The following is a 17,405-nucleotide window of genomic DNA, read 5'->3' as shown; positions in this document are numbered from 1 at the left end:
CAGGTGGTAATAAAGTCGGCGTGTCGAAGAGATTAAGGTCAAATATTGCAGTAGAACTGATCAACATAAGAGCTGGGTAAAAGCATTGTGGTCACTACTGGATGTCAGGAACGTAAGGAGACACAAAACCACTGGGACCATAATTCAGGCAAGGAAGCATAATCTCGGGAGAAAAATGTTAATAATGCATGTTTATCTTCAAGGTACAGAGGGAAAAGAGAATCATGGAGTGAGCAGGAATAGTAAACCAGCCCACAATCGATTCTTGACCGAGTTTCATATGTTGGTGATACTAATGTGCAAACAATTCAAACATTTAACACGAAAGATGGGCTCCGCGCCAAAGTTCAAGACGCGCGCCATTCTCATTTCGTGTTTAAAACTTCAGATATTCGCTGACTTTATTCCTCTATTCGCGATCCACAGTGATCAGTTTCTTCCGATGCTACAACCTGCAAACTCCTCCAAAACATTTCTTTTTTCCCTTGAAATTCAGTGACTCCTCTCATTCGAGGCCCCAGTGCCAATCTGACAATTTTGCTTATAACTTCCGCCAAAGCCTCACCGCTGCGCGAACCACAGGCTTTTGGAAACCCCAGGTCACTTGAAAAGCAGCCACACCATGGGTGACGAAATCCATATTGACAAAACAGCGTTCTTCAGTCGTCTGTCAAGCTTATACGCGTCATGGAAAACAGACAAGCGATCTCCTCACCCAACCTTTGGCGGCGTGGGATCAATCGTTATTCTGATGGGAAAGACAGATGAAGCAAACAGCTTCCAAAAGAACAATGCGATACACGTATGCCGATGATTGTCTCGTGTGCATATTACCTAGCACTAATACCTCCCAGTTCTGGTTGCTCGGCTATGAATTTCCGGCCACTCTTCTAGTCTTTACGCCCGATGTTATGTACGTGGTGACGACAGCAAAAAAAGGTATCGTTCAACATCAACGCTAAATACTCCAAATACATTATATCTAACTTGACGACAGCAAAACACTTAGAACCATTGAAAGGCGGAAAGATTCCGGTCGAGATATTAGTAACCACCAAGGATCAGGAAGAAAAAGCCAAGGTGTTTGAGAAATGCACAAATGTTATAAAGTCCTCTGGGGTACGCGTTCCAACATGCCGAAAAAGTTAAATTATCAGGATGTGGCTCGATGACTTTCGAGGCTAATCATGTGCTTGCGAACAGAACAAGGTCGGTGTCCTACCGAGAAACACAACCGCTGGCCCATTTGTGGAAGACTGGAAACGCGTATATGCGAATATTTCCGGCGAAGTAGAAGAAGTTGACATTGCGCCCGCTCTTTCAGCCGCTTGCTTCTCGATCAAGGACACTGATGAACTAGTACGTTTCCTAGCTAGTGGGACGAGCGTAAGTGGGCTAATTTGGCATAGGTATCCATACGAAATGCGTCACGAGCATGTAGCGGTCTGATGTCGGAATATTTCGTCGATGAGATGTCCCGGTTGCTTGACGAAGAAAAGCAGATGACCCATAAAACTCTCTCTATGCGTATCGACGCTAAGATAGACGATGCTAAATTTTTCAACAAGCTAGCAAAATTGCCCTCTGAATTCGATCCACAACAAATTGACTGGGCATATGGACCCGTCATTCAGAGCGGCGGGAAGTATGACTTGAAGCTTACAGCGTTATCTGATGACAGCAATCTAGAACCGGGAATCATTATTGCTGGGCTCGGGATTCGCTATAAGACTTACAGTTCAATAATCGGACGTACCTACCTTGTTGACCCAACCAAGTCCCAGGAAGCGAACTACACCTTACTCTTAAGCGTTCATGAAGCCGTTTTGAAGGAAGTTCGCGATGGTATGGTGGCTAAAGAGCTTTATAACAAGGCGCTTAGCCTTTTGCGCACTAAAAACCCTGTACTCGAACCTCACTTCGTGAAAAATGTCGGTTCGGGAATAGGCATCGAACTACGCGACTCCAACATGGTTCTCAATGGAAAGAACAACAGAATTCTAAAGAGCGGCATGACATTCTCTATCACAGTTGGACTAGTGGACGTCGAAGAACCGAGCGTGAAAGACAAAAAGAATGTTTATTCAATGATGATCACAGACACCGTTCGGGTCGGTGAACAAGGACCGCATGTGTTCACTAAGGATGCCGGTATCGATATGGACTCGGTGTCATTCTATTTTGGAGACGAGGAAGAGCCACAGAAACCCCCAAAAGAAAAGAAAGAACCCAAATCGAGTGCGATTGCGAGCAGGAATGTTACAAGGACAAAACTTCGTGCCGAGCGCCCGACGCAGGTCAATGAGGGCGCAGAGGCAAGGCGCCGTGAGCATCAGAAGGAATTGGCCACGAAAAAAACCAAAGAGGGTCTAGATCGATTCGCTGGTACTACTGGCGATGAAAACGGCGTTACGCAAAAGAAGTTCAAGAGGTTTGAGTCATACAAGAGGGACAATCAGTTGCCAGCTAGAGTTAAGGATCTAACAGTTTACGTCGATCACAAGGCATCAACTGTGATTGTTCCGGTAATGGGTCGACCAGTGCCGTTCCACATCAACACTATCAAGAATGCCAGCAAAAGCGACGAGGGAGAATACGCCTATCTTCGGATTAATTTTCTTTCCCCTGGCCAAGGTGTTGGGAGGAAAGATGACCAGCCATTTGAAGATTTATCCGCGCATTTCTTAAGGAATTTAACCCTTAGGTCGAAAGACAACGATCGATTCGGGCAAGTAGCTCAGGATATCACTGAACTCAGGAAGAACGCTCTCCGACGCGAACAGGAAAAGAAAGAGATGGAGGATGTGGTCGAGCAAGACAAGCTAGTTGAAATCAGAAGTCGGTCTCGCATCCCTAGAAGAATGCACTTGGACTAACAATTATTCAGATCGCCGCCCGGTGAAGTTGCCTGACGTTTACCTAAGACCGCCTCTCGATGGTAAACGAGTACCTGGCGAAGTCGAAATACATCAAAACGGTCTGCGCTATGTTTCCCCCTTCCGCAACGAACACGTCGATGTACTGTTCAGCAACGTCAAGCACCTCTTCTTCCAACCATGTGCTCATGAGTTGATCGTGCTTATTCACGTCCATCTCAAGACGCCGATCATGATAGGTAAAAGAAAGACAAGAGATGTTCAGTTCTATAGGGAGGCCACTGAGATGCAATTCGACGAGACTGGTAACCGGCGACGTAAGCATCGATATGGAGATGAGGAGGAGTTCGAGGCAGAACAAGAGGAAAGAAGGCGACGGGCAGCCTTGGATAGAGAGTTCAAATCGTTCGCTGAGAAGATAGCGGATGCTGGGAAAGACGAGGGAGTCGATGTTGACATTCCCTTCAGAGAAATCGGCTTCACCGGTGTCCCTAATCGCTCAAACGTTCTTATTCAGCCTACTACAGATGCCCTTGTTCAGTTGACTGAACCACCTTTTTTAGTTGTCAGTCTGAATGAAATTGAGATCGCGCATCTTGAGCGAGTACAGGTGAGCTATGAAATAAACTTTCCGATTACCGCGAGTCTAATGTTGTACAGTTCGGGCTCAAAAACTTTGATCTGGTCTTTGTTTTCAAGGAGTTTCATCGGGCCCCAGTCCATATTAACACAATCCCCGTGGAGAACCTGGAAGGTGTCAAGGATTGGCTGGACTCTGTGGATATTGCATTCACGGAAGGGCCCCTCAATCTCAACTGGACCACAATTATGAAGACCGTTGTCAGTGATCCTTACGGTTTCTTTTCCGACGGTGGTTGGTCGTTTTTGGCGGCTGAATCAGACTCCGAAGGTGGCTCTGATGAAGAGGAGGAGTCCGCATTTGAGTTATCTGATTCCGAGCTTGCTGCAGACGAAAGCTCTGAAGAGGAGAGCGACTACGACGATGATGCTAGTGCGGATGATGATTTTAGTGCGGATGAGGATGAAGAAAGTGGTGAGGATTGGGATGAATTGGAACATCAGGCCAAGAAGAAGGACAAAGAAAGCGGGTTGGACGAGGAAGACCGAAGCAAGAAACGAAAGAGGTGATAGGACCCTCCGCAGCCTGTACCTTGTTTTCAACGGTCAAATCTTTTTACCAGAATCTTGTATTTTACCTACCTTTTCTTTTCAAAGTACTCGTTTAATATCACCAACCCCTATGGTGGCCACGAAGGACTTGTTAACTACAGTAGTAGGTCACTTCACTTTGTCTCAGGCTGCAAGAAGGTTCAAGGTATGTTATGAGAGGAACATCTCATCAACGGGTCCCAATTCTCGTGTGCAAACGATTAATAAGGGGAAGACAAGGAGGACTTTGAATGGGCGCCGCCTCGATCTACGGCGTATGCAGCAAGTAATAGTGAGTTGGTGCCGACACAAATAATAATCCATGTCCTTTTCCCATTAAAAAAATACATTACTATATAATTATAATATATATCAGGATAGGTCTTGATCCACCACTTGGTCGAGGCCGCAGGTCCACTAATTATGCTGATACCTCGCCGGCGTCGTCATTATATGTGCGTATAGAGAAGGCACTTACTTTCCCTCCCTCATTGCGAACCACATATCTCGCATCCTGTTGACCTGGCCCGGAGTGAAGTGTTCGTAGCACTCATCTGACGAATAATCCATGAAGTTATGTACCGGGTCAACACCCGCGATATCCGGGCATGAGTCCTTGCGGGTTGGACATCCGTCCGTCGGAACAGATTCTTGAGGTGTATCGTCTATATAATCGCCCTCATTGTCAGAAGAACATGACTCCCCTTCGAATGTATGTAAGAGACCATTCCAGTGCCCGATTTCATGTATAGCAGTTCCGCCTCGGTTATAATGATTCAAAGACCCACCAGGCATAGTCATTGCAAGTACATTGCACCCATCCTTCACATAGCTAGAACGCGGACTACTACCGTTGATGCTCGGGTCGGGCAAAGTGCAAAAGCCGAGAACGCTAGATGATGATTGCGAGAGAAAGTCAAGGTGGCGTCCTTGAGACTCAGAATTTGTCGAAACTTGGAGATCGGTTTGGAAGTAGACATTCAGGGTTCTATAGCTTCCTTTACGAAGCGCTTCCTTCATACCATGTTCGTCTTCATTGCGAGCCCATCTGTCATTGGTCTGACGCGTCACTCCTTTCAGGCGGTAACTTATCGTCGCGTTTTGATATGCGTCCTGAAGATACGACAACTGTTTAAGGTCAGTTAATGTTTTGATATGACTTGATAGATAATTAGGACCCAGATCAATACCAACCTGGGTGGTAATCATTTCATCCGACACCACATTAGCATTTGCTAAACTGCTCACGACATGGAACCATGTCTCTATTTCGATGGGCTCCACGACCTTCCGACTTCCCTTGTCGTATGCGCCGTCATTCCCGGGCATAGTCAATCTCACAAACGCCTCCCTTAAAGAATCATTTGGACCCGCGGTAGCACAGAAACCTCGACCCGAGCGAGGGGCAGCAAAACATGTTCGCTGGAGGCTAGTTATCACAAGGACCAAGACTTGGATTCGAACGAAATGGAGCATGGCGTCTGAAAAACTGGGTGCGTGAAAACTTACCAGAGAGGCTTGGGTGGGATTAAAAAACCCAGCGTTATTCGCAGTTACGTGTATTGGTATGCGACCCTTTTCCTAGTTGTCCGAACTAGGGAGTTTCGGACTCAGCCAGGAATGAGACAGCAAGGGATACGGAAGTTGCAAAACATGGTAGGCCAACCAGCATCCCGAGGGGAAAACAAGCAAAACTTTGTAAATCAATTGATCGTTATGCGCTAATTCCACCGAAAGACGCCTCAAACGTTTCAGCTGCTCGTTTCCAACTCCAACAGCCTGGAAATAAGAAGGAAAGGAAAAGAACGAAGAGCAAAGAAGGTACCATCTGGAGTAATGTGCACACTTGCACGCATTATTAATATACAACACAGTTGGAGACTAAACGGAAAGCCCGGATCTGGATGGTATCAGTGTTTTAATTGGAGGGCGGCCCGGTTCTCTCGTCCCGCCCTGTCGTAGTTGCAGACGTCTCTTGTTCGTTATTCCAAGTCAAATATGTGTGGTCACCCAGTTTCCTAGAGGTATCAACTCACGTTCAAACAACGAGGAAGAAACAGCCTTACCTCGGCCTGATTAGATGCGCAATCGTAAATAATGTTCCAAGAAGGACACATACACCGCCAACAACAACATAGGCTATCCCCATAAATGGATTCTGCCCTCCAAGAACAGTTCTTGTGGAAATCAGGATGGACTTGGTACCCCCATATACAGTGACCGGGAAACCTAAACTGTCGTCAGCACCCAAGGCAACACCTTGATTGCCATTGACCTACGATCTCTGATGTCCAATTGATACATCCCCGCTGACATGGCTGTTGTGTCATTTCGTCGAGATAGCTTGCTAAAAGTTGGCAAGGCCGCCGTTCTCATCCACACCATAAAATCCTCATCTTCGTGCAAGTTGGGGATTTCGTACTTATAATTATCCGGATAGCGGTCCCGCCAGTTGGGTGGAGGAACAACCGCACCTGGTTCATATTCGGTTTTTTTAATGAGTTCCTTGTCGCTGTCCCAGGCAATGCCCTTTTTCGTCATATTGTACGGTTCAGGCGAATTTCCATGGCCATTGCGAAGTACAGGGCTATCAATCGTGTCGTTAAACATTGAGTTTGCGATGAGACCACACGGATAGAATGCCTTTCCGTTGTCGTCCAGTCTGAGGGGGTCACAGGGACTATCATTGATTGTTTCGTTTTTCACAGCCTTTCCCTTCAATTGATCAATGTCAAGACTCTTCACATATCTTCGATGGTTCTGATAAAAGTTCGAGAGGCGGTAGTACAGGAAAACCGGCGGTCCGATAGTATCCGGGATGTCAAACATCAGTTGACATTTTCCATTATCATATTGCCATGTTGGTGACTTATGGGACGACTTGAACGAATATTTGTATTTATCATCGGGAATTGGTACGAAGCCGCTGTTGTTGGCGTTCTTGCAATCAGAGTAGTCTATCACTAGCTCTTGAACCTGTAAAATGCAAATGTCAGAGACCAGAGGCCCAAGTGACACATTTAGGCCATACCGTTGAGCTTGCCCATAGTAACAAACCACCAAGAGGAGCAAAAATGACTCCAATGACAAAAAAGAGAGGTAAGACACTCTTGGGTGTCAAAATCGGTCTGCATTTCGTCAACGTCTTGTCCTAAACGAGGAAGATCAGTTGCACCCACTGCCAGGCCTTAAGGCGTTGTTGTCGGAACGCAGTATCTATATCCGTTATAAATTACCTGAAATCTGACTCAGGACACGGAGCTCACTCACTTGCTGGCCTTCGGTTTTTGGGTTTCTTATCGATGTCAGCATCGCCCCTATGTTCCTGCTCACTGAAAGATTCAGAATTGTTTGCTTGTGAATGGGACATGGCTTCTCATAAATCCTATTCCATAGAGGACAGAAGATGTGAGAACAATCAAGAAAGCGCGACGGGAGATGAAAGACGTTAGTATAATCTGGGAATCGCAAAACGTGGTGGCGTGGACACCAGCAGTTGCGGACTTGGCGGGCTTCGCCCCAGGAATAAACCAAAGTAGATTAAGTACTGCCAACCGCCCGCCTTGACTCGTATGCTGTGGCTCAGCAGTCCCACAACCAACTCTTGCCCCGTCGGGTGCTAAATGCTATTTCCAGAATAAGTCCTAATGGTAGTATCATTTAAACTATACAGCTTATTGTTATTTCCCAACATGTCTTTTCATATATTTACCTATCGTTTCGTAGTACCTGTTGAGTATGTCCACGAAACTACCTAGTATCTATGACGTAGAAATGCAGTTACCAACTACGCAAGTCGGTATCTGTTCTCGAAATAAGTGTCAAATGCCCTGTTCGGAAAATAGTATTGGAATTAGTGAGTTCGTAGACAAGGTCTAAATGCTCCTACGCCTTCTCCCATGTGCTGCCTGGTACATACTTGGGAATTTACAGAGACGCCCATGAAGGCGCAAAGTACATTCTGTCATTCTCCGATGATTCTCGGCTTTTCAGCCACACTGGGACTCAAGCTAACCAGTGGAGACATAAGTACTCGGTAGACCACGGCGGACTATGTAGTACATATCTGAGCTCTCCCGGCTCCTCCCTCTTCAGCCTCAATGCACTTCAAAACCCCTTCTTTTTTTTCCCTGCATCACTCAAATTCATTGATTGGGAAACTAGATCATTATCAAAACTAACAACGGGAATAATAATAATAAATAATTAGCATAGACACCATGGACACAGCTCTATCTAGGTGAGTTCATATGAACTAAACAAGCACTGACTGGTTGCAACAGAAAACACAATTTCCTAACAAAAACGCCTGTTTCAAGGTATTAAACAAAAAGCCAAGTTACAAAATATAAAACCCAATCGCCATGTCACATGTCAATCAACCGACTATACTGAATGAATGAAATCCGAAAGAAAAAGCTGAAGACTAAACCTAAGATTGAATAAAGACACGTCTCAATGCAGTGGTATGCTGAGGAAAGGAGAACTAAGAATGCAGCATATTGTGCTAAAGCACAATGGTGCCAAAAAAAAAAAAAAAAAAATTCGAGTCGCTAATTAACCGAACAAACAGAATTCAGAAAATCAACCATGAGAACTTTGCAGGAGGTGCAAAGGTGACTGCGGTGCCATGTCTCATCATTTGAGATATTCTTGGAAATAGCCCGCGTTGAACAGGCCAACTCGTTCATAGGCAGTCCAGAGTTTGCTTGCCTTATTCACGTCTATCTTGCAGGCCTGTTGAGCATCCGTCTTGCGGAATTCCTTGCCAACCCTCAAGGCTCTGACACGAGCCTCGAAAATGCGGCGCTTGCTGCAGAGATATGTTGCACAAGAAAGCCTCAGAGTGGCCGCTAGGTTGATCTCAGCTGAGCTCAACAGGTGCCGCTCCGGATCATTACTAAGGTCCAGCATCTGACCTTTCCAATCCGCCTTTAATGCTTTCGCATTGCCGCCGAGAATCTCTAGGGGGGGCGAATAATCCTTGATGGAGCTAAAATCTGTGTCATCCCTACTCGTGCCGATGGCACGAGAAGGCTTAGAATTCGGGACGTGTACGTCAAACGAATCCAAAACCCTTTGTTTTGGGGTAGGCTTCGGTGTGCGCTTTACTCTGGGTGTCCGCTGCACACGGGATTGAGCAGGAACCACCCGTTTCGTTGGCGCTGGCGCGATTCTTTTCAATCTGCCATCTGAGACTTCAGGACGACGTCGGTTCATCATAACCAACTGCCGCTCAAGGGTTTCTCTCTCTTCTTTCGCCCACGCTGCGGGATTCCGATTGTATTGAGCCGACACAACTGGTACGCAAGAAAGAGCCAGAAGATACTCATCACGAGTTGGTTTATTGAGCTTATTTTCGAACCTTGCCATGTGAGAGTTAATATGCTGTTCCATCAGTGTCTTGGGGGATGATGGCAGCATGGGGCCAAATAACGGTTCGTCGGCAATTTCAGAGGACGCATTCCTTGGGAAAAGAACGGGATCTCTTGACGAAGTACCCAAGGCATCACCATCATGTTGCTCTGGGTCGATTGATTTGCCCTTCTTATTCCCAGTATACGGCGTCACGGGTGGCGACGGTAGATCCATTTCGGATTGTGTTCGCTTTCGATCAACTGCAATTGGAGCCAGTTTCATCAGATTGGTATAGGATTGATCCTGTGACAGCTTGTGAGGTGGGAATGGGGAGTTAAAGGATTCGAATGGTTTAGCCTCTGGGGGGGACATGAGGCTGGACACAGAAGGTAGACGACCCATGCGAGGTTTCGCACTTGGGTCCAGCGATGATGAGGCTGCGGGGAACGGCGTCATCTCGAACGAAGCGACCGCAAAGCCCGGTATAGCGCGCTGGGGAAACAGAGATATCTGTGGTGGGAAACAGCTAAAGAGACGGTCGCTAACAACCACCTGAATATATAGTGGGTTAGATGTGCAGATGGATGATGGCGATGGAATGGTGTTTATAGTAGTCAATGAAATGGAGTTTAGCAATACTGGCTGAGCACACGTGAAAGTGATTTGTCAGTGCCTCTTTGTCTGTGGCGACAGGCAGCAAGTATGATGACCTGGTCTCGGCGATAAGAACCAGAGTGAGAGAGAGGGCCCGACGCTTATATTCCAAGGAAGAGGCAGCCTGGTGAGACGATAACCATGGAATCAAGGAAGGATAAACCAAGAACGCCCCTGGGAAGGCGCAAACTGAGAAGATTGGGCTATGAGTCAGTGCGTTGCTGATGGACGGGGCTGAAGTTCTATGGATTGTTATTGTACAATGATCGTTCACGAGACTGCGGGGTTTGGCGCGTGGCCGGAGAAGCTGGAAGGCCAATTTTTTTCATCCGAGACCAATTGGATGTTTCAGACAGATAGGGACCGCCAGATGACCTCCTTCATCTACAATGTAGTTGTGGGATGAGCGCTCGCTCTTATATTCAGGAAGCTGTTCAGCGGATTCTTCGCCCGGCAAGAAACCAAAGAGCGTGTGATCTTGGAGGGGAGTGGATGATCTACCACATGACGACAGTTGTCACGGGAAGGGGGTGGGGGATGATTCGCTCCGTCATGGGCAGTTCAGACAAGGCATAATTATAGAAAGTTACGGTTGGCTTTACGGTTGGCTGTCCGAGCGCCCGATTGAGGGGGCTCGCCTGAGGAGGTCTGGCCACCCACCAATGATTGCGCTTCATTGGGCCGTCGCTCTGATGGTTGGGCTGGGACCCGTGGATAGGAGTCAGACCAAGAGTAGTAATAATACGGAGTATATACAGTAAATAATACGTACTGTATTCAGGCTCTCCCCCACCCTGTGGAGTCAACTGAGGTCTTGAATAAGTCGATTCAAACCCCATCCAGGAACGGCCCGCGCCAATACAACATCCGGACAGGGTAGGCAGTCGGATACGGGACTCCCTTCGCTTTAATTGAAGAGGTTGTTTTGCGAGGAACAGAGTTCTCTTTAAAAATCGACACCTCCCTGTGCCATGCAATGCGGCAAGCGTCGCCTGTCTTCATAGAGTGGTACACTACCTTAAGTGCCCCACATGGAACTGAGGTCACGCTTTCTCTGAAATATATCATGATATCTTGCGCAGGACCGTCTTCTTCGCCAATATAGTATTACCACCCAAAGCCTTGACAAGCTTTTTATTGGTGGTGTAATATCAGTCTTCGTCCGACCTCTCGCCCTCGATCGCATGTTTAGCGTTGGAATTTGCGGCCACGCCCTGAACAGATTCTCATCGATAACAATGACTCATAAAAGCAGGTACGGCGCAAAGTCCATGTCACGCACCTATTAGTTAGTAAAGGCGGGTGCCTAAGCGCCGGGCAAATGGCGGCAACCTGAATCCAGTCCCCTTCTCCTGGCACAACCCTGCCACAGCCGCAGTTCTTCTTGCGGACAGGAGGATGTGTCCTTGGCTAAGTATTTCCTACTCGTAATAATATCGAGTAGAACCATGCGAAGAGCCCGTTTAATAATGGCCAGCCGAGACTACTCCGGGCACTCGCGAGACTTTCAACTTCCCTTGGCGTTAGGTTGTTGGCGAACTGACTTTGGTCAGTGTGGGTAACGCACAGTTTTCAGGCGGAGCAACAACCTTTGGTAGAGCGCTTCAGAGCTAGAAGTCTGCGAATTTCAAGCAAAATGCTGACTCTATGTTCTCTTCGGGGTATGATAGCGGCGTCTAAAAGCGGCTCTACGGGGTTTGGTTACATATCGAGTAAAATAAGCCAACATGGCCCTGCGCCGCAATTTAGAAACGCGCTGCGGTTCTTTCATTCAAAAAGAAAGGAGGGAAAAGCCTTACCGACGCTGCAGCCCAGTATCAAGAGCCGTAATCATGGCGAATCGAGGCATGACCCTGTGCGGCAGCGCAGTCCATGCATGCTTTATTAAGTACCCGAAAGCCACATTTAATACTATATTACGATAGCCCTAAGACACGGCGGCAGGTTATAAGAAGGTGGCGCTTCTTGAAACGATAGCAGCACGGTAAAAACCGTGGCGAGAGAGTGCAATGTGAACACTCATTCCGCTGCACGGCACAGCACGGTTTGTTATATACCAAATATCTTCTTGACACCGCCGCATCAATAAACAAAGGGAAAACAAGTAGAGTTGACGTAAAGAAGCTTGAGACCCAAAATATAAACAAGGCTCTACAACACACTCTTATGTACACCACAGTGAGAAAAGACCTTACTGTGGCGAGATCGAGTGAAATCAATCCACTATTGTAAGAAGGCTAGTCAAGCGATCAATTGGTATTCCCCGGCGGGGTTTACGAACAGTCGATAGAATATATTAGATAGAGGGTAAGGAGTAAGTAAAGCCGTGAAAACAGAACGTACCCGTAGACATTTCTATGCCAGGGCAGTCATACCGGTCTGCCGAGCGGGTTATGAGATATTACACAACTTTTCCGTGACATGGCCAATGAACAGCGGGTATGCCCTAGTGTTTGGTTCTTTTCTCGGGTTTCAGTTTCTTCCTGCTTTCGTGGGCAATCATGTCGCTCAAGTCCTCCTGGAAGCCCCAACTTGGGTTATTTTCACGCTGCCTCTGGTTTTCGTAAAGCCTTTGGAGGTTATCCTTGTTGATTCCATCATTGCCTTGCATCTCATCTGGATCCACGGACACGTCGACATCCCCCGGCTTCTTACGCTTCCGAGTGTGGTCTTCAGCGCCCAGTACCGGCAAATTATCCGCGGGCCGAAGATCGTACGCCCGGTCGCCACCGAAAAAGCCTTGCACCTGTGTTTGTCTTTCGGGTATGACATGAAAGGCGCTTCGATGCCCAACAGACTCCTCTGTGTGTATACCACGGTAATGTTTCCGCACATCAAACTCTCCAGAGGCGTTTTCTACATCGCCCAACTCTGATGGAACAGCCGATACTAAGCCACTTGGGCTTTCAAGCCCGCTAGGGGTTTGTAGACCCGTGTCTACATCCTCCTCATCCATCTCTTCTTCTTCATCCTCACTCTCCTCTTCGGATAATTCCGGTTCCTGTAACTCTCCCCAAAGGTCCCGTTCAACAGGCTCGCCTTGCTGCATGGTTTGTTGAGGTTGTAGGACCCCGAAAATATCTCCTCCATATAGGGGTCTATTGTGTTCATCGACAGGAGGTTTTCCATATCCTCCAGGATGGTAGCCCCACATAGCACCCGGGGGCGGCGGAGCATTGAGACCTGGGATCTTCAACGCCGGGTAGGAGGGGGGAGGGCCATAACGCTGTTGGTTTATCAGCCAGGGTGGAGGCGCACCAGGGGGCATATTTAAGGCCTCTTTCAGTTCTGGGCTGAGCTCCCCAGGACGCAGGTGGCGTTGGTTGGTCTCAAACTCCTTTCCTTCGTAGTAAACTTCACCATATCGGGTAAGTTCTGGCTTGGTCTGGAAGCGGAAAAAGGCCTCATAGAGCTTCTGATAGTCAATATCAAGTCGACCCATTTTTGGCTGCACTCTTTCCCTCTGTTTCTGTTTGAGTGTCGCCTGGTCTTGTTTTTCGAGAGCAGCATCGCGCATTTCTGAAATTCCCGTTTCCTGTATGAATTTAGGTAACGAAAACGGTGGTTTCTCGATTCCCCGTTTCGACGACAGGTATTCTCGCTTTAATGACCAGTGAGATGGCACTGGGACAACATTTCGATGTGCCTTTAAATGAACCAGAAGCTGGGGATCCGGCGCTGAGGTATCTGTCCACTCCACTAACTCCGGTTTTCTGACCATTGCTTTCAGCTCGGCAACAGATAGTTTATTTAATTCTTTTCGCTTTCGCTTCGATAGCGCGGGAACTTTGTCCTCTCCTTCTTCTGGGATATCGGCATCATCATCATAGTAAACCTCCGGTTTCTGGGTTTCGGCCTCGGTTGCCTTAACATCTTCGACCTCATCAAACTTGACGGCGATGTCCTTGTACATTTGCCATAGCGGGTCGTTGGGGTCAAGCGAGACCATGGGTTCTGAATCAACATTATTGGTTGCTGAAGCGGGTGATGATTTTGTCTCATGGGGTGTATCTGATAAGTCGTGGGCAGGCTTATTGTCCTTGAACTAAAGTCAGTGTGTTTTTCAGTTTACTACGCCAGGGGTGTTGTGAGAAAGACATACCTGGGATTTCAATGCCTTTTTTCGCGCCCGTCTTAATTGGTTCTTACTCGGCTTCATGGTAAGGAGTAATTGTACAATTCAATCGATATATGGATCGCAGCACGCCCAGTTCTTCGTCGTCCACGGAGTTGTTGTGGAAGTCTACTCTGTCGCGCTCGGGAGGAACGAATCCATATCGATTTTGCCATTTCCAGCATGGACTTTTTCTAGGGTAGACTAAATGTGCCCCTAACGCAGCCTTGATTTGCTGGTGGCGCTATTCCTATTCTGGGCATTAAGGCGGGTGGGGTGATCTGGAGACAGTCTTCATTGACAGGGCAAGACACCGAGTTAACATGGCCCTATCCTGTAACGTAATTACGTTTTTACGAAGAGGCTAGTATTGAGACTCAACAGGCTGGTGCAGGTTGCTTCACTGGCTCAGGATGTGCTTGAAGATACTGGAAGTATGTGCTGGAGGCATCAACAGCGGTTGCCCTGAGGCCCTCGAACAGGGGGTTAGGGCTACCAGGCTAGGTGTGAGCCTGTAATACTAATATAGCAGCTCTGGAGGGGTTACAGAGATATAATATATTATTGGTAGAGGATGGATTATATATTATATAGAACTAAACACTAGTTCTTCTAGTAGGGAACTAGTAAAATAACTTTAAAATCTTTAAATATTAAGTTATACTATTAGATTAATAAATATATCTGTAAGTTTCTAATAATATATTAATCACGTGCTAGATAATCTATTAAATATTATTTATATTATATACTTTAATAATATTATTATATTCTTGGAAAATAAATAAGAATATATGGCTTATATATATAGTACTGGAATGTCGCAAGATGGCGATCTGGTTGAAATTCATGAAGCTGATGTATTTGCATTGTCGGGATCTGTGAAGCAGAGCTAAAGCTATTCAGGTCAGATCAAGATAAAACTAGTAGGTAGTAATATTAATAGTAAGTAAATAAAATAAATAATAGTAGTAGTAGTATCACAGAATACTGTTGATACACTCCCGAATTAGTTGTAGCGAGTTGACATTAGCTTAATATAATTTATTAGTAGTAAGTTATTAAGTGTCAGAGAACACGGATATTGTCAGCTAATAAACCTACTGCGCTGCAGCTAGCGCTGTGATAGTAATAAAGAAATAATAGGCTGACCTAGTTATACTAGGATTGCTTTTAGAGTATAATACTAAGGAATACTTAGACTTGGATACTTGACTCGACTAACTTGACTAAAATACTTGATTTAATGCCAAGAATCAAGTTTAAGTCGAGTTTAAGTGTAGGTCTAATTAGAAAAAAAAAGATTTTATACTTGACTATATTAATATTAAGTATAAATTAGTCAATCTAATTATATTCAAGTATACTCGTTAAGTATATTAATTTATTATATATAAGATTAATATATAATATTATATAAATTACTATATTTACTAAATATTTAAATCTCCTATTATAAGATTTTATAAAATATAATTAAGACTAGATAATAAAGATTATAGAATAATAATAGTAATATTATCTATAGAAGGGTTAATAACTTCAGAATAAATTAGACTATTAATATTATTCTCTAGATTAGAATCCTCATCTATACTATTAGATATATTAGGAAGAGAAACTATATCTAAATAGTTTATAGACTCAGAATCAGAATCCTCTAGAATATTTTAAGGGTTTAGAATAGGATCTATAAGATCCTTATAATAAGTCTCTTTATCAGACTCTAATTTCTCTTAATCACTAATATAATCTATAGGAAATAGATCTAATTCAGGAGAGAACTCTAGCTAAGACTAAGCTAGTATATAATATTAATACTTCTCTATAATAGTAAATTAATTAGAGTAGACTTAAATTATAATAGCCTTAACAGTACTAGATACTAACCTGCTATAATAGTAGTAGTAGATATCTTAACTAGTATTAAACAGGCGCTTAATACTAATATCTATAACTAGAACAGCTAAGAAATCACAAGTAATCCTACTAAGAGTAGGAAAGTAATTAAAATTATTATACTACTAGTCTAGTATAGCAAGTTTAGAGCTTGGAATAAGACCTAGATATAATCTCCTAATATTAGATTTAGATATATAAAATATAAGGGTGAAGCTGTTAACTGACCTTTATTAAGATATATAGTTAATTTATTTTTTAAAGATAAAATATTATTAGTAAGATAGGCATGCTTACAGCCCTATAATATAATCCTAGCCCTCTAGATAGAATTAAATATATATACTATAGATACCTCCTTGGTAATGACCAAGCCTGAATAAATTTAATAGTAAAAGTCAAATAGATACTATATAATAGTAAAATAATAATACTTCTAGTTAATCTTATTTTCCTGCTTATTATTATTATCTATAATCCAGGATTCCTGTTTAAAGATTAAAACTTTAAAAGCTTAAGGGAAGGATTAAGAATAGCAGTAATTATATAGATATAGCCTTTATTATAATATATTTAGGAATAGTAGAACTATAACTTTAAAGCTATAGCTTTAAGAGTAAGTAAAATCTCTTTTTTCTATATTACTTATTTTAATTTTATTTTTAAAGTTATTTATTCAAGATTTATAAAAAGAATATTATATATATTAAAGACTTAGCTATTAGTAAAGAGCCCTGAGATAAATCTAGAGTTACTAGATAGAATAGAAATAGTAACTCTAAGAGATATCTTAGATACTTCTATCCTAGATTAGATAGCTTAAGATATTAAATAGTATTATCAGATATAGTAAAAAGATATATAAAAATAGAATTATAAAATAAAAGAGCCCGGTATAATATTATATATATTAAATTCTAATATATCTTATAATCCTGTAGTAAATTAAAAGAACAGGATATAGAAGAAGTTCTAGTTTATATTTTTTAAAATTACTAACAGTATTATAGACTTCTATTAATATACTTAATAATTTTATAGATCTATAAATTCTCCTAATATTAGACCTTAAGAATATTATATTAGAGATTTTAAATTTTATCTCTTTAAAAGAAGATTAAATACCAGTAAGATATTATAGATTTTACTGACCCTTAACCTATAAGGATTTTATATTATTATCTAAGGATTTAACTTTAAGTATTTTTAAAAAGGAACTAACAGCCAGCTAAATAATATATATTAGATAGGGAATATAGTAGTATATATTTAACAGGTATATGATTTAAGGATTAAAAGTATTTAATAATAATTAATTAATACTTATATAAATA

General features: G+C 43.8%; 5 protein-coding genes across 5 annotated transcripts; 1 reads left to right on the top strand and 4 right to left on the bottom strand.

Moving 5' to 3' along the window:
• Positions 1–622: 622 nt before the first annotated feature.
• spt16 (chromatin-remodeling protein SPT16) lies at positions 623–4,025 on the top strand (the record flags this gene model as incomplete). The annotated part of the gene is made up of 7 exons (XM_040842535.1): positions 623–802; positions 855–939; positions 998–1,119; positions 1,204–1,359; positions 1,410–2,838; positions 2,861–3,486; positions 3,537–4,025. The coding sequence occupies 7 exons, from the start codon at positions 623–625 to the stop codon at positions 4,023–4,025; spliced, it is 3,087 nt and encodes a 1,028-aa protein (XP_040700100.1).
• Positions 4,026–4,348: 323 nt separating this feature from the next.
• ASPSYDRAFT_47559 (zinc metalloprotease) lies at positions 4,349–5,867 on the bottom strand. The gene is made up of 2 exons (XM_040847452.1): positions 5,241–5,867; positions 4,349–5,174 (listed from the first exon to the last, which is right to left on the bottom strand). The coding sequence occupies exons 1-2, from the start codon at positions 5,520–5,522 to the stop codon at positions 4,521–4,523; spliced, it is 936 nt and encodes a 311-aa protein (XP_040700099.1). The 5' UTR covers positions 5,523–5,867; the 3' UTR covers positions 4,349–4,520.
• Positions 5,868–5,964: 97 nt separating this feature from the next.
• Positions 5,965–7,416, bottom strand: ASPSYDRAFT_156153 (CDC50/LEM3 family protein; the record flags this gene model as incomplete). The annotated part of the gene is made up of 6 exons (XM_040842532.1): positions 5,965–6,064; positions 6,113–6,275; positions 6,326–7,022; positions 7,078–7,174; positions 7,226–7,262; positions 7,317–7,416. 6 exons carry the CDS (start codon positions 7,414–7,416, stop codon positions 5,965–5,967), a joined length of 1,194 nt encoding a protein of 397 aa, XP_040700098.1.
• Positions 7,417–8,684: 1,268 nt separating this feature from the next.
• ASPSYDRAFT_91553 (SWIRM domain-containing protein) lies at positions 8,685–9,860 on the bottom strand (the record flags this gene model as incomplete). The annotated part of the gene is made up of 1 exon (XM_040852507.1): positions 8,685–9,860. One exon carries the CDS (start codon positions 9,858–9,860, stop codon positions 8,685–8,687), a length of 1,176 nt encoding a protein of 391 aa, XP_040700097.1.
• Positions 9,861–12,504: 2,644 nt separating this feature from the next.
• Positions 12,505–14,217, bottom strand: ASPSYDRAFT_156841 (U2 snRNP complex subunit CUS1; the record flags this gene model as incomplete). Its single annotated transcript, XM_040842596.1, has 2 exons — positions 12,505–14,097; positions 14,161–14,217. The coding sequence occupies 2 exons, from the start codon at positions 14,215–14,217 to the stop codon at positions 12,505–12,507; spliced, it is 1,650 nt and encodes a 549-aa protein (XP_040700096.1).
• Positions 14,218–17,405: the final 3,188 nt, after the last annotated feature.

This window comes from Aspergillus sydowii (assembly GCF_001890705.1).
Source record: "Aspergillus sydowii CBS 593.65 unplaced genomic scaffold ASPSYscaffold_9, whole genome shotgun sequence".
NCBI classification, from domain to species: Eukaryota; Fungi; Ascomycota; class Eurotiomycetes; order Eurotiales; family Aspergillaceae; genus Aspergillus; species Aspergillus sydowii.
The sequence above is the reverse complement of the archived record's forward strand: the minus strand, read 5'-3'. Positions and strand labels throughout refer to the sequence as shown.